The 17,553-nt window shown below is 43.7% G+C and overlaps 1 protein-coding gene across 1 annotated transcript; it reads right to left on the bottom strand.

The window, feature by feature from the left end:
• Positions 1 to 343: 343 nt before the first annotated feature.
• On the bottom strand, positions 344 to 16,302 carry NXNL1 (nucleoredoxin like 1). Its single transcript, XM_075276126.1, has 3 exons — positions 16,218 to 16,302; positions 9,687 to 10,038; positions 344 to 794 (listed from the first exon to the last, which is right to left on the bottom strand). Exons 2-3 carry the CDS (start codon positions 10,013 to 10,015, stop codon positions 455 to 457), a joined length of 669 nt encoding a protein of 222 aa, XP_075132227.1. The 5' UTR covers positions 10,016 to 10,038; positions 16,218 to 16,302; the 3' UTR covers positions 344 to 454.
• Positions 16,303 to 17,553: the final 1,251 nt, after the last annotated feature.

The raw sequence follows: 17,553 nt of genomic DNA on the forward strand, positions 1-17,553 counted from the left end.
CTTAAAGAGGACCTCTCCCCACCTCCACTAGCTCCCACATTTTGCATTCTTCAGGAGAAGATGCTCCTAACACCGCCAATCAAGCAATGGTTTCTGTTCATTTCAACACAATTGAATGCTCTTTATCTGAGCACATTATATCAGGTGGGCGTTTCCTATCTGATTGCACCAGCCCACGTCCACCCACCAGACAGTACACAGCCTAATTAGCATATTGGGTGCTGAAACTAATAGCACAAATTGATCAGGAACAGTGAAGACTAGAAAAAAAAAAATTCATGGAGACACCACACCAAAAATGATACCAAAGACATACCACATCTTATACAAAATGATTCTTTATCATATTGGCTAGAACAGAAGGTTCTCCTAGTGAATGTCCAGAAAGTATCCATGCAGTAATATATCCATTGATCTATAATAAACTACTTATAATATTAAGGATGTGTCCTGCTCAGAAGAAGCCTGCTCCTCCTCCTCCTCCTCCACCACCACCACCTCCATCGTCATCATCATCCCCTCTAGGCCGCTCCTTCTTTTTCTTCTCGGGGCTCTCTAATTTGTACGTTATCCTACGGAAAGGGTCACTGACACTTCTTGAAGGTGTTGAGTCACAGAATTCTGGAAGAAGGAAACTTCTGTCAATGATATCAGAGACTTCCTGCCAATTTTTGAAGCATGGAGGTCCTAGGCGAACCACCTCATCCACTGCATTTGGAGAGATAATCTGTCCGGATGGCTTCAGGACTACAAGGACTGGTACTTCAGAAACTGAGAACTGAACTTCCAGGTCCCTAAAACAGAGAAATATTTTCAAAATGTCAATCTCCGATCCTTCAAGAATGAGAAGTCAAGTATTGTTTTTATTGTAAGGAGTAATCTGGGACAGAGAAGATATAGAGAAATTGTAGGGGCAGTGAGAGTGGCAGAAATGGACCATAAGGGAGCTTGAAAATTAGAGCTGTGGCACAGCAGAGCTAGGGGAGGTCCGATCTACTGCAATCCATAAGAGAGGTGGGAAAGGAGTGAACTGGAACAAAGGAGAACTAGGGAAAGATTAGTTGGGAAAATTACAGAGCTAGGGAAGGAATGGTGGACTGGCACATAGCAGTGCTACAGCAGGGGTGGTCTGGCATATAGCAGTACTACAGCAGGGGTGGTCTGGCACATAGCAGTACTACAGCAGGGGTGGTCTGACACATAGCAGTACTACAGCAGGGGTGGTCTGGCACATAGCAGTACTACAGCAGGGGTGGTCTGACATATAGCAGTACTACAGCAGGGGTGGTCTGGCACATAGCAGTACTACAGCAGGGGTGGTCTGACACATAGCAGTACTACAGCAGGGGTGGTCTGGCACATAGCAGTACTACAGCAGGGGTGGTCTGACATATAGCAGTACTACAGCAGGGGTGGTCTGGCACATAGCAGTACTACAGCAGGGGTGGTCTGGCACATAGCAGTCCTATAGCAGGGGTGGTCTGGCACATAGCAGTACTACAGCAGGGGTGGTCTGGCACATAGCAGTCCTATAGCAGGGGTGGTCTGGCACATAGCAGTACTACAGCAGGGGTGGTCTGGCACATAGCAGTACTACAGCAGGGGTGGTCTGACACATAGCAGTCCTACAGCAGGGGTGGTCTGGCACATAGCAGTCCTATAGCAGGGGTGGTCTGGCACATAGCAGTACTACAGCAGGGGTGGTCTGACACATAGCAGTCCTACAGCAGGGGTGGTCTGGCACATAGCAGTCCTATAGCAGGGGTGGTCTGGCACATAGCAGTACTACAGCAGGGGTGGTCTGACACATAGCAGTCCTACAGCAGGGGTGGTCTGACACATAGCAGTATTACAGCAGGGGTGGTCTGACACATAGCAGTCCTACAGCAGGGGTGGTCTGGCACATAGCAGTATTACAGCAGGGGTGGTCTGACACATAGCAGTCCTACAGCAGGGGTGGTCTGGCATATAGCAGTGCTACAGCAGGGGTGGTCTGGCATATAGCAGTCCTACAGCAGGGGTGGTCTGGCACATAGCAGTACTACAGCAGGGGTGGTCTGGCACATAGCAGTGCTACAACAGGGGTGGTCTGGCACATAGCAGAGCTACAGCAGGGGTGGTCTGGCACATAGCAGAGGCACAGCAGGGGTGGTCTTGCACACAGCAGTACTACAGCAGTGGTGGTCTGGCACATAGCAGTACTACAGCAGGGGTGGCCTGGCACATAGCAGAGCTACAACAGGGATGGTCTAGCACATAGCAGTTCTACAGCGGGGGTGGTCTGGCAATAGCTTTCCTACAGCAGTGGTGGTCTAGCAGATAGCAGTGTTACAGCAGGGGTGGTCTGGCACATTGCAGTGCTACAGCAGGGGTGGTCTGGCACATAGTAGTGTTACAGCAGGGGTGGTCTGGAACATAGCAAAGCTACAGCAGGGGTGGTCTGGAACATAGCAGAGCTACAGCAGGGGTGTTCTGGAACATTGTTACAGCAGGGGTGGTCTGGCAAATAGCAGAGCTACAGCAGGGGTGGCCTGGCACATGTCAGTGCTACAGCAGGGGTGGTCTGGCACATGTCAGTGCTACAGCAGGGGTGGTCTATAAAATAGCAGTGCTACAGCAGGGGTGGTCTGGAACATAGCAGAGCTACAGCAGATGTGGCCTGGCACATAGCAGAGCTACAGCAGGGGTGGTCTAGCAGATAGCAGTGCTACAGCAGGGGTGGTCTGGCACATAGCAGTGCTACAACAGGGATGGTCTGGCACATAGCAGTCCTACAGCAGGGGTGGTCTGATACATAGCAGTTCTACAGCAGGGGTGGTCTGGCAATAGCTTTCCTACAGCAGTGGTGGTCTAGCAGATAGCAGTTCTACAGCAGGGGTGGTATAGCACATAGGAGTCCCACAGCAAGGGTGGTCTGGCACATAGCAGTCCCACAGCAAGGGTGGTCTGGCATATAGCAGTACTACAGCAGTGGTGGTCTAGCAGATAGCAGTCCTACAGAAGGAGTGGTCTGACACATAGCAAAGTTACAATAAGGGCGGCCTGTCACATAGCAGAGCCACAGCAGGGATAGTTTGGCACATAGCAGTGCTATGGCAGGGGTGATCTGGCACATAGCAGAGGTATAGCAGGGCTGACCTAGCACAGAGCAGTGTTACAGCAGTGGTTGATAGCTACTGTGTGATGGGAGAACAGCAGTAGCTGCTAGATCCTAGAAAACCCAGATCAGCTCCGCACTGTATACTGAGAGGCTTTATTCCTCCTGTAAATGGGGCTATAAATACAGTCCTATGAAAAAGTTTGGGCACCCCTATTAATCTTAATCATTTTTAGTTCTAAATATTTTGGTGTTTATAACAGCCATTTCAGTTTGATATATCTAATAACTGATGGACACAGTAATATTTCAGGATTGAAATGAGGTTTATTGTACTAACAGAAAATGTGCAATATGCATTAAACCAAAATTTGACCGGTGCAAAAGTATGGGCACCTCAACAGAAAAGTGACATTAATATTTAGTAGATCTTCCTTTTGCAAAGATAACAGCCTCTAGTCGCTTCCTGTAGCTTTTAATCAGTTCCTGGATCCTGGATAAAGGTATTTTGGACAAACAATTCAAGTTCAGTTAAGTTAGATGGTCGCCGAGCATGGACAGCCCGCTTCAAATCATCCCACAGATGTTCAATGATATTCAGGTCTGGGGACTGGGATGGCCATTCCAGAACATTGTAATTGTTCCTCTGCATGAATGCCTGAGGATTTGGAGCGGTGTTTTGGATCATTGTCTTGCTGAAATATCTATCCCCGGCGTAACTTCAACTTCGTCACTGATTCTTGAACATTATTCTCAAGAATCTGCTGATACTGAGTGCAATCCATGCGACTCTCAACTTTAACAAGATTCCCGATGCCGGCATTGGCCACACAGCCCCAAAGCATGATGGAACCTCCACCAAATTTTACAGTGGGTAGCATGTGTTTTTCTTGGAATGCTGTTTCTTTTTGGACGCCATGCATAACGCCTTTTTTTATAACCAAACAACTCAATTTTTGTTTCCAAAATGAAGCTGCCTTGTCCAAATGTGCTTTTTCATACCTCAGGCAACTCTATTTGTGGCGTACGTGCAGAAACGGCTTCTTTCTCATCACTCTCCCATACAGCTTCTATTTGTGCAAAGTGCGCTGTATAGTTGACCGATGCACAGTGACACCATCTGCAGCAAGATGATGCTGCAGCTCTTTGGAGGTGGTCTGTGGATTGTCCTTGACTGTTCTCACCATTCTTCTTCTCTGCCTTTCTGATATTTTTCTTGGCCTGCCACTTCTGGGCTTAACAAGAACTGTCCCTGTGGTCTTCCATTTCCTTACTATGTTCCTCACAGTGGAAACTGACAGGTTAAATCTCTGAGACAACTTTTTGTATCCTTCCCCTGAACAACTATGTTGAACAATCTTTGTTTTCAGATCATTTGAGAGTTGTTTTGAGTAGCCCATGATGCCACTCTTCAGAGGAGATTCAAATAGGAGATCAACTTGCAATTGGCCACCTTAAATACCTTTTCTTATGATTGGATACATCTGGCTATGAAGTTCAAAGCTCACTGAGGTTACAAAACCAATTTTGTGCTTCAGTAAGTCAGTAAAAAGTAGTTAGGGGAATTCAAATCAATAAAATGATAAGGGTGCCCATACTTTTGCACCGGTCAAATTTTGGTTTAATGCATATTGCACATTTTCTGTTAGTACAATAAACCTCATTTCAATCCTGAAATATTACTGTGTCCATCAGTTATTAGATATATCAAACTGAAATGGCTGTTGCAAACACCAAAATATTTAGAACAAAAAATGATTAAGATTAATAGGGGTGCCCAAACTTTTTCATAGGACTGTATATAAGCCTCAGTTACAAGGAAAATCCGCAAAAAAAAATATAATGTTAAAATGTCCCCCAAAGGTCTATTGGGGTGCACAAGGTGTAAAAATAAATAATATAAATAAATAATATAAATAAAAATAATAAATAAATAAAATATAAGGCAAAAAAAAACAAACAAGTAAACTACATAAATGACAGTTCTGACTGTGTAAGACTATGTCAGGACACAAGTCTTTGGTAAAATGAATGAGCTGAAGATTCATAAATTTATAGGAACAATAACTGAGGCAGCGAAATCTACCGGTACATCCGGAAACATGTATAATAAATTCTAAGCATATAAAGCTACAGCAGATCGATTTATCTCACTAAGTAACATAATAAAAATCAATGGATATTATGATCCTGTAATACTAATCCTACAACATCCCATAAAACCACACAGGGTATCTGTACTGTGTTAATCCTATGTGGAAATCCAGATTACCCTGAATTAGGATGATTAATGATGCACGATGAGGGGATAAATAATTGTAGGGAAATAATATCCATAATCATTTACAGTATGTCAGAATGTAGAGCTCATTCCTGCTTACGGGTATTCCTTCTATTCATTACTGTATGATGTGACACCATTAGTAAGCGTGCGCAGATTATGAGGCGGTATTTTATATTCCAATCATGATGAGTGATGCTATAAACTGATGAATCACTAAAGATGACTGACAGCATGAACCTGGTGCATGTGTGATGTCATAATTTATTCTGTGATAGGCTCCATGATATCATTTTAAGTTTCTCAGTTTGGTTTGTTCCTAAAATGTAACCTTTGGTTTTAAAGAGGACCTTTCACCACCTCCAACAAGGCTCTTTACATCAATTAATAGTCGCACAGTTGGATTATTTTTCTCTAGCCCTCACCGATCCTGAGCAATCAAGGCAGTTAGTTTTGGTACCTGATATGCTATTTAGGTTCTGTACTGTCAGGTGGGCGGTGTCAGGCAGGAGTAGACAAGGGGTGTGGTTCTGAGCTCTGACACTGGCTGCCTCTGATTGTAGCTCTGAATCAAGCCCCCTGTCTGACACCACCCACCTGACATTACAGAGCTTAAATAGCACCAAAAATATCTGCACTTGTTGCTCAGTAATGGTGGGAGCTAAAGAAAAAATTCCAACTACACTGGAATTTTTGGAGCGGCGACTATTAACAGATGCTAAAAACTAAGAATTGGCGGAGGTGGTGAAAGGTCCTCTTTGATATCTAAATTCAAGTCTGTTTTGTTAGACTCTGTAGACAAGTGAGGGTTGGTGGGCTTGCCAAAGGAAAGTTTCTCTGGTGCCTTTAGAGAGCATTGCATCTAGGGGAAAAGCTGCAATACGTCTTGTTTGTACCTGAAACTCTGTAGATGGTCATCCTGTAACTTGAGTGGCATTTGCTGCAAGTGGTTTTTAAGTGCACCTAAAAGTTCTGATTTTGTGGCAGTCACAGCATCACTAATACAATTTGTAATATAAGTTATTCATAAATGTCAGCTCCTTTCTGTGAAACCCTGCAGTCAAATCCACTGTCTGGTCCTTCTATAGCTTTCACTCCTTCTCCTTTTCCCCGACTTCTGATGTCTGTGTGCATAGCGGGCTCCGATAAATCATGGAGATATTCTGTAAAGTTCACACAATGAGTTGTACGGCCCTATGGTACACTAAAGGTGTTTTACCAAGACATGGGTAGCAAAGCGTTAACTATCTCCACAGACTGACCACATCACAAGACTGTCACATAGCCATTAGTCACAACCCCCAAGGCTAAAAGATGTGAAGAAATGTGACCCATTGAATGTATGTGTCCAGTGTGTGCGGGCCTTGGATGTCTCCTTTTAATCCTTCACATACTTAGAAAGTCTCTCCTGAAATAAGCCGGATATGACATAAAATTGACCAGTTATTTTATACGTTTCGAACATCAGTTCTGGGCTTTCACAGCTGCGTGGATCTTCACAGGAACACATGGTTTGCTTCTAAGGATGATCACAAGAGAGTATCTAGCTAGCATCTTGTAATTATGGTTCAGCGATTGGGATCGGAAAAGATCGGATCCCAATCGTCGATCGAGTAAATTTCACAATTTGCAATCGCAATTGGGTTCTGATCCCGCCTAAAAAAGTAGAACGGAATTCCGATCCTGATCGCGCAACTTACCTGCACAGATCCTCTGCCGCTCTCCGCTCTTATCGCTCCTCTTCTCTCTCATTCACATGCCTTCAGAGCGTCGTGTGCGCCCCCGCCTCCCTAGGCTAGTGTTGGAGATGCTGGAAGAAGGCAGGGCTTAGGAGAGTGTGGGCGGATACTAGGATGGGAGACGTGAGTGATGCACTCATGTCTCCCTGCCCTGTACCCGCCCACACTCTAAGTCACAACAAGCCCCGCCCACTACCAGTATCTCTAACACTAGCCTAGGGAGGCAGTGGCGTCCACGGCGCTCTAAAGGCATGTGAATGAGAGAGAAGAGGAGCGAGAAGAACGGGGAGTGGCAGCGGCAGCGGATCTGCGTAGGTAAGCGGACAGCAGGGGCGACTAAGTAGCCAGCAGATTTTTTTTTAATCACTACACAGCGTGGAGTCCAAAAATTGAAGCATACAATTTTTGGACTCCATGCTGTGTAGTGAATAGGATCGTCTTAAAAATCCAGTCTTCGATAATTAAAAAAAAATCCCATTGACTTGCATTAGGATCGGAATCGGGATCGGGTTCAGATGGAAAATAATCGGAAATTGGATTTTAAAAACAATCCTGAAATCTCAAGATCGGCTCAACCCTAGTTGTAATGCTATATCAAGAATTTCCTTCCTATGTGCAATTTAGTCAAATGATGTATTTTATGTAACATTGTTTACTGTATAACTTAGGTTGAGATTGGGTGGGGGTATCACCTCAAATATCCATATCTCAGGTTTTTTTAACATCTAAAACAATGATGTTATCAGCTTTCACATGCCACCAGGATCGCAGTTCTATCTATAGCAAAACCACAGTTGAAACCAACACCAACTGTATATACAGAACCCGTTCCCGACAGTGTCTCCAACTGGTGGTATGTCCATTTTTTTCACTGCTAGAATTGCTATCACAAACAAAATCAATGTTCTAGGTGAAAGTGGAATTTATGCAAAGCAACCAAAATTTGTTGATATTACAAAATTTATGAATGACAGAAATTCTGCCAGAAACTCAAAAGTTGTCCAAAAATGTAGGTACACCAGGAGCGGATCCAGGGCCAGGCGAGCCGGACAACCGCCTGGGGCCCCGCGCCCAGCGGGGCCCCGCGGTGCGGACCGGACCTAACAAAACGGTCCCGGTCGGCATGTCCTGATTTCAACTCATCGGCGTCCTACAGATGCCGATGAGCTGACTACATAGGCATTTAAAGCAGGAGCTGTCATAGCTCAGCTCCTGCTTTAACGCTGCTCTCCTGCATTTGTAGCCGCGATGTGATGACGTCACATCGCGTCTACAATATGTGTATGAGTGAGAAAGCGGAGAGAGCGGCAGGGGAGCGATGGAAGGTGAGTGTGTTTTTTTGTGTTAAACATTTAGGTGGAACATAATGTAGGGGGCTCATGAAACTGGTTGCAGATGAGGGCGGGGGAGAACGGCATGACACTGGGGCAGATGAGGGAGAGGGGAAGAACGGCATGACACTGGGGCAGAAAAAGGGAGGAAGAACGGCATGACACTGGGGCAGATGAAGGGGAGAGAACAGCATGACACTGGGACAAATGAAGGGAGGGGAGAACGGCATGACACTGGGGCAGATGAAGGGGGGAGAACAGCATGACACTGGGGCAGATTAAGGGGGGAGAATGGCATGACATTGGGGCAGTTGAAGGGGGGAGAACCGTAGAACGGCATGACACTGGGGCAGATTAAGTGGGGGAGAACGGCATGACACTGGGGCAGATGAGGGAGGGGGGGAGAATGGCATGATACTGGGGCAGATGAAGGGGGGGAGAATGGCATGACACTGGGGCAGATGAAGGGGGAGGAGAATGGCATGACACTGGGGCAGAAAAAGGGGGGGAACGGCATGACACTGGGGCAGATGAAGGGAGGGGAGAACGGCATGACACTGGGGCAGATGAAGGGGGGAGAACGGCATGACACTGGGGCAGATTAAGGGAGGGAGAATGGCATGACATTGGGGCAGATGAAGGGGGAGGAGAATGGCATGACACTGGGGCAGATTAAGGGGGGGAGAATGGCATGACATTGAGGAAGATGAAGGGGGGGAGAATGGCATGACACTGGGGCAGATGAAGGGGGAGAATGGCATGAAACTGGGGACAGAGATGGAGGGGGGGACATGAAACTAGGGGCAGATGAAGGGTGTATATGAAACTGGGGGAGAGATGGTGGGGGGACATATAATTTACGGGTGACTATAGGAGGATTATACTGTGTTGAATCACATGAAATATGAATGAGAATGGGCGGAGTCAACATAAAAGTGGGCGCAGCACATATTATTCCCTCTTTCTAGTCTTCAAATGTTGGGAGGTATAGGTTAGAAGCACGAGACCCCCCGGTAAGTAGGGCCCCGCCAAAGTCAATTGCCCAGGGCCCCGCAAACCCTGGATCCGCCACTGAGGTACACCTTAGGTATATTGTTTCCCTTTACCCTGTAATCTGCAAGGGTGGAGTCCAGAGTAGTGCACGAATATATAATGGAGACAACATAATGTTTTTACACTCAATATCATATGAACCTTCCATTATTACTATAAGCAATAGAATAGACGACAGAAATTACCTTCTAAAATCTTCATCCTCAAAAGGAACCAATAGCCACCGTTTTGGCATGTCCTTTATGAAGTTGTCGTATTCTTCTTCATTGCGGTCTAGGGACACATAAACCAATGCGAGCTGAGAAGATCGGTTCACGTAGAACTCATCAGTCAGTTTGGTAAAAAATTCCTTTAAGAGCGGTGCAAACTCCTGACAGCGTGAACATCCCGACTCCGCAAAGTACAAAAGTAGAACACGATTTTCCAGTCTTTCCCAAATTTCTCGATCCGTGTCCAACTCATCCAGATCACGGTTATTTTTTAACAACACTTTGCCCAAAAATAATTCAGCCATATTATTCTGACCAAGGTCAACCCCTGCAATGAAGAAAACACTTTAATGTTGCCGGTAGTTCCTACAACACTGAAACATGATGCAACAGAGCTACAGCCACGGCGAGACTCCCTAGGCTCACTAAGACTAAGTCCCCGTGTTGCAGAAAAGTAGTGTTTGCAGATTTTGCTGCGGTTTTTGAGCCAAAGTCAGGAGTGGAATTACAGATGGGAAATGTCTAAGGGCTCGTTCACACGGGGGGGCGGTGGGGCAGATTTTGACCATATTTTGACTCAGGGAACCAAGTCAAAATATGGTCAAAACCCGCCTGCCACGATGTCGCGGTCACGGCTTCCCCACCCCGGAGTTGGCTCAAATGAATGGGCCGACGCCGGAGGTTGCGGCTGCCAGGCGGGAGCCGCGGGGAATCCGCCTGAAGAAAGGGCAGCTCGCTTCAGAAAAAAGAACGCTAGTGGTTTTCATAGACCACCATTGTAAAGAGGCGGATTATGACGTGGATTCCGCTGTCAAAATCCGCCCCTTTGGCCCCATGTGAACTAGCCCTAAGGGCTTCCTTTATATTTTCCATTCCTTTGGCTCAAAAAAAATGCAGCAAAATTTGCAGCCAACAAAACTGCCTTTCCGCAACATGGGGCCTCAGCCTTAGAGAGGACTAGACCTTGTGAGTGGCAGTAGGTGGGTACAGGCGACCCACTTCATTTTTGGAGTTAGTTTGGGTTCTGGTTCATTTTTAGGGTCTGTTCGAGGGTATGAATTAACTTAAGAGGCTTTCAGAGCAGAGGCACAACTTGAAAGTCCTGGGCCCATTGTATAATCTATACCTGGGCCTGCACTTACCATATTCTATCTGTAATACTATTGTCTTCTTATATTTTAGAGAGTCCCTTGGGCCCCCTCAGGCTCCAGGGCTCAGTAACATTTGCTACCTCTTCACTCTGTATAGCCACGCCCCTGTTTCAGGGGTCTGGTTAATTTTAGAGGTTTGGTTTGTAGTCTGGGTAAGTGTTAGGCTACTTGCACATTGTAAGAAAGGGCTGTGAAAAAATGGAAGTAGTGTTGTTTTTCTTTCAAGGCTATTTTGCAACTGTCTCGACCAATCACAGCGCGGCTTTCATTTTTCAGGAGCATAATGTGAAATGAATACTGTGCTGTGATTGGTTGTTATGAGCAACTAAGACAGTTCCACTTGTAGAAAGTTTTAATAAATCTGTCCCTATATGTTCTAAAAACAGCCATATGACGCCCATTGCAAATACAGCCATCACACAACCATTTTTCAATGTTGTGTGCATGAGGCCTAGGGGGTTTATCATTTTAGACATACCTCCCAACCGCCCCGGATTCTGGGTCCTGTCCTGCTGCCCTGGTCAGCTGTAGTTATGTCACAGATGCAAATGAGTTGAATACAATGGTGAAGCAGGGAGATGTCTGCTCCCTGCTTCACCATTATTCCCTTGTCTCTGCTCCAAGAGTAGTAGGTGCGACATGATGACATCACTCACATTGCACCTACAGCTCCCTGAAGCCTACAGGTGCAGAAAAAATCAGACACAACAGCAGGGGAGCGAGGAGAGGTGAATATTCAATTTTTTAAAATTTTGGTTGGTACCAGGAGAGGGACATAATATTGTGGAGACAACTGGAGGCCACTAGAAGGCTACATTAAACTGTGGAAGAAGCAGAAAAGGGACGCTAAACTGGGGGCAACTGGAGGGGGACATTAAATTGTGGGAACAGGTGGAGAGGGATATTAAACAGGGTAACTGGAGGAAACATTAAACAGGGGGTAACTGTAGGGGCACATTAAACTGGAGGCAACTGGCAAGGGACAGGTTTTTCACGGCTAGCAAACTGACCAATTAATTTCTATGGCCCCATACACAAAACCATCTATTATCACGGGCCCATTCCTGTCCATATAAAATCCCAATCACATGGAGGTACAGTATGGCACATAGCAGGCAAGTCTCAATTTTTAGACAATCCCCTCTTTCATTAAAAAAAACAAAAAACTTCTTCCAAATTAAACTGATCACAGGATGTCCCATTATTGGAAACCAAATGCTCAGCCGTTATCTGTAAGGGAATCGGGCAGTAACCTGCAGCTCCACCACAGGCAAAATTAAGAATTACACAGTGTTCACCAACATCAATAGTATGTGTGAGTATTGTAGAACAGGACGGGACAGGAGTGAGAGATGGTCTTTATAAAAGTTCTCTATTTTGAATATAAAAATTTACAGAATATAAAAATGTAAAAATGTATTAAAATAATTACAATCAACACTTAAAATAATATCAGTATATAATTGTAATATGAAATAGTTAATTTTATTCATTTCAATTATTCATTTATAATTCAATTTAGAAATGTAAAATCTAATACCTAAAGATATTGAACATAAGATCCCCTCTATCCTTCAAGTTTTTTGAACAAAACAACCCCTTTTTAAGGCATTGTCAGTGAAGGGACACGGCTAGGGTTGAGCAATCGGGATCGGAAAAGATCGGATTCTGATCGTCGATCGAGTAAATTTCACGATCGCAATAGGAATTCTGACCCAATCTTTTCCAGCGGGATCGAGATCAGAGGTTATCTCAAGATCGACTCAACCCTAAAAGTGACTTTTCCCATAGAGAATCATTGACTAGGGTTGAGGATCGGGATCGGAAAAGATCGGATTCTGATCGTCGATCGAGCAAATTTCACGATCGAGATCAGGATTGAGATCGGCTGGAAAATGATCGGAAATCGGATTTTAAAATCGATCTTGAAATCTCAATATCGGCTCAACCCTAGACACGGCAGGTCCTCCAGAACAAAGGACACTCTTTGTGGCCAGTCTCTGCCCTGGATTACTAAATGTTGAAGACCTTCTATCTATTCAGAATTCCCTAAAAGGATATTTAGGATTGGGTTTTGTAAACCAGACAACAAATGAAGATTCACTATTGAAAAAGAATTGAGAAGCCCTGAACTTATCGAGAATTAACAGTAATTTGTATTCCTTTCCATGCAGCGCACACAAGCATACAGGGTTAATGAATCACATTAGATGTTAATGACTTAATATTCTACATGCCATGTACTGTATGGTAAAGCTGTTTCGGTCTAATTCCTGTAATGACTTCATTAGTTTGCTAATCTCGAGAAGTCTTCAATCCACTTTCGGTGTTGGCAATTATCTAAATACCTTTTTATTGCACACACAATACGGTAAAGCTTTGTCTTTATAGACCAATTACTAATACATTCACGTAGTTACAGACCGCATTGGGATCAGTAAAGTAAGTATAAAGCAAAGTCATTTTCATTATGGGCCAAATGTAGAGTTCTGAAGTCCCAAGAAACCTTTTTAACCCCTTTCCGCCAATGGCAATTTTGAATTTTCGTTTTTGAACCTTTAAAAACCTATAAAAACCCTAAAAAAAAAACATATGACAACTTAATGTTTGTGAGATTGTTCTTCATAGTGGTACCATTTATTAGTCTGTACAACGTACTGGGAAAAAATTCAGAACGGGATGGAATTGGAGAAAACGTACATTTGTGCAACCTTCCTATGGGTTTAGTTTTTATGGTTTTAAATGTGCAGCCAAATTGACATGTCACCTGTATTCTACTGTATGTTTCGGTACAATTCCAAGGATACCAAATTTATATTGTTTTATTTACATTTTAACACCTTAGCAAAAGTTCAAAACTTTGCAAAAAAAAAAAAAAAATTCTTAAAGGGGTTTTCCAGGCAGAAAAGTGTGTTAGTGCTAGTGAAGGGTTAATAATTACACCCAAATGCCTTTAGCAGTGTTTGGAGTGATTTATGGTGTCTCTGGCATCTGCTGCATCCTCTGTGTTTGTTTATATGCTGTAGCTTCCTGCTGGGCAGACTTCCTGTGTAGCTGCTGCACTAACTCCCTCTCACTTAGCTCCCCCCCTCTCTCAATCCATTACAAAACCCTCCATCTCACTAAGCCTAGCCCCTCCCGCCTTGCCTTTCTCACTAAGACTAGCACCTTCCACTCTCATTGACTAGCAATCCCGCCCATTACTAGCCCCTCCCACTCTTCCTATCTCCCTAGCTAAGCTATTCCGCCCACTACCAGAAGACAGGAAGAGGGGGGGGACCTGTTTCCCAGACACAGGAAGGCTTGGTAAGTATATTAGGGATAGGGGAGAAGGAAGAGTGATGGCGACGTTTCAGAAGTGGTGAAACGGAACATCACTGGATTATCAGAAAGTGTCCCTGGAGCGGTCACATGACCACACCAGGAATATGGGTAATTATAATTTAGAAGAAATTAGAAGTTAGGTGGGGGTAGGGAGTTTAGTTTAGGGGTTAATTATCAGTTTATCCTGGACAACCCCTTTAAGGGCTTGTTCACACGGAGTAAACGCAGCACGCAATGTGCCGCGTGTACGGGATGTTTGCGCCGCGATCTTGACGGTGCATGTTTGCGGTCGCGTTAGCGCCGCGTAAACACACGTTAACGTGACCGCAAACATGCACAGTCAAAATCGCGGTGCAAACGTCCCGTACATGCGGCACATTGCGTACCGCGTTTACTCCGTGTGAACAAGCCCTAAAGTCACCATATTCTGACACATGATCTTGCCATGCCAATGATCTTACCATGCAACGTTAAAGGTACAGGGCCATTCTTTTAGTTTGGGGGTGCCACAGCAAATAGCTCCGGGTCTTCATTGTACATGACAGCGGAGGCCTAGTAGCTAGAGATGAGCGAACACTATTCGGAACAGCCATTCCGAATAGCACGCTCCCATAGAAATGAATGGAAGCGGCCGGCTACGTCCATTCATTTCTATGGGAGCGTGCTATTCGAAACGGATGTTTCTAATAGTGTTTGCTCATCTCTACTAGTAGCTATGGCGGCCACTTTACCATCTCCTCAAGCATATTCAGCAGTCATCGCCATCTTACAGAGCGCATTACAGTGATACACAACATACCTTTGTTACGTATGTCACTTTTGTAGATTTGGAAAAAAACTAATTTGAAGTCCTATACACATAAGGCACATGGTGCACTGGGGGCGGGCTTTCAGCCCTGGGAACACTGGTCTTGCAACTCAGACCCCTATCATCCTGTGGCCGTACCAGCCTGTGCAACTGCTATGACAATAGAAGAATCGATTTGTCTTATTTTAAATAATTTGCATAGAAAATTCTCCATTGCATTCTAATGTCAAACCACCAAACATTTCAACGTTGAGGCAAAAATTTTCTCATCTCTGCAATTCATTGTAAATTTTGGATATTGCTAAAAAAAAAAAAATATTTGATTGTGAATTAGGATTTTTTATTTCTTTATTTTAAAATCAAACAAGCCATTGCCAAAATATCATGTCCTATCACTAAAATAGACATTTTTACTTTATTTTTTTCAGATTTAGTATATAGCTGTAATATTATAATTATTTAATCTTTTATATTCATCAAGTCATGGACATATAAGAATTATTCTAGAATAAAAAAAAATGTTTAACACATGATATTTCCCATTTTTTTCTGTAAATAATGTGAATCTAAAAATTAAAAAAATTCTTCAAATAATTACAACGAATTCTTAAACAGAATTTTAAAAATTCTTAGAATAATTACAATGAATTCTTAAACAGAGTTTAAAAAATTCTTAAAATAATTACAATGAATTCTTAAATAGAATTTCAAAAATTCTTAAAATAATTACAATGAATTCTTAAACAGAATTAAAAAAATCAACATAAAAAATGTAAATTCGTTTTTTTTTATACTTGATGATATAAATTGTTATGCAAATGTAATATCACGTACAGTAAGACTCAAGAAAGTGAACGCAATATTAAATAAGCCGATTTCTAAACCCGGTGTCCATGGATTTGGAGAGGACACAGTTTATCGATGATGCTTTAATTTTTTTTATTTTCTTCTACGTTTTCAGTACCTAATTGTAATATAATATAGTTAATTTTATTAATTTAAATTAATATTACTAAAAATTAGAATTAAATTTACAAATTTCAACCCCATTACAGTCATGGTAAGAAATAGTCATTATAATAAATGATCGCCAAACCTTTCTTATTGTCTTCTTTCTGCATCTGCTCTAAGAATATCAGCCGTCTACATGGTAACTTTTATGTCATATAATGTTTATACTGATTTTATGCTTTTTGGTAAGTTAAGATTAGAGATGTTACCTACCTTCTAAGGAAGCATAGGAGACACCACGGGTCCATTAGAAACCATGCAATCTAACCCTACTAGACCTTTACATGTGAGATCAATGGACGCTGCCAGGGATTTAGGATGCAGCCCTATAAATAGAGCAGATATGACGCAAAGGATTGTGGGAGCATAATCAGCTTACGTGAAGGTCTAAATATATAGTATGCGTTAGTTAGGGTTTGGGAAGTTTTTAAGCTTTGAGGGATCTGGTTTTGTACAGCTTAAATGATTAAAGGGAACCTGTCAGGTTGATTTGGGACTTTAAACCGGCCACAGGTCCTAATGGACCAGTGGTTTAGTGTCCCAAATAACCCAGTTGTAATTTTGTCCATGCCCACCCCTCTTAAAGAGAATCTGCTAGGTCTATTTGGGACACTAGGCCACCCACAAACTTTTATTAACCCTTGGTTTAGTGACCATATAGCCTACTAACACTGTCACTGTCCACTGTGAAAAAGAAGAAATCTTCATACTTAACTCAAGATAAGCACGATGAGTCTTTGTAGCTGCTATCCTAATCCTATTAATCCTATCCTAAATGTGAAAGTTTGGATGTTTGTGTGTTTGGATGTTTGTTCCTCAATCAAGGCAAAACAGCTGAACGGATTTGGATGACATTTCACACATACCTAGATGTTCACCTGGAAGGAAACATAGGCTACTTGATATACCACTAAATGCCCCGAATTACCGACCACTAGTGCCGAACGTATGCTCCGGCTACACTTCAGGACCCAAAAGGACGTCATCCCAGGTCCTTCATCCAGTCTCCGATAGGTTCACGGCACTGTGTGGGCGGGCCGATGGACAGTGCGCGAGCGGAAGAAAATGGCGGCTACTCGCAGCTCCGGAGTGACGCTGACATGTGGCCTGGCGGTGCAGAGCACGAAAAGTGGATCGGGTGTGGACAGTCTGCAAGCCGGAGAAAATGGCACCTACTCGAAGCTCCGGAGCATCGTGGACATGCGGCTTGGCTTTGCAGGACATGACAAGTGGATCGGGTGTGCCAGTGGTAGACTTCAATGCATTTGTCACACATTGCCTTGGTGCCAGTGATCTTTTGGGGTCCCGGGTGTCAGCCCACCACATCTGATATTGAGGATAGGACATCAACCTCATACCCAGATAACCCATTCAAGGTATGTAATGTTAGACGGGGGTGTGATTCAGAGCTCCAATCAGATTCAACCAGTGTCAGTGCTCAAAAATCACACCCCTTGTCTGCTCCTACCTGACCACTCCCACTTGACAGTTCAGAACCAAAATAGTATATCAGGCACCAAAACTAACAGCACTGATTGCTCAGGAACGG

This window comes from Leptodactylus fuscus, chromosome 5 (genome assembly GCF_031893055.1).
Source record: "Leptodactylus fuscus isolate aLepFus1 chromosome 5, aLepFus1.hap2, whole genome shotgun sequence".
NCBI lineage: Eukaryota > Metazoa > Chordata > Amphibia > Anura > Leptodactylidae > Leptodactylus > Leptodactylus fuscus.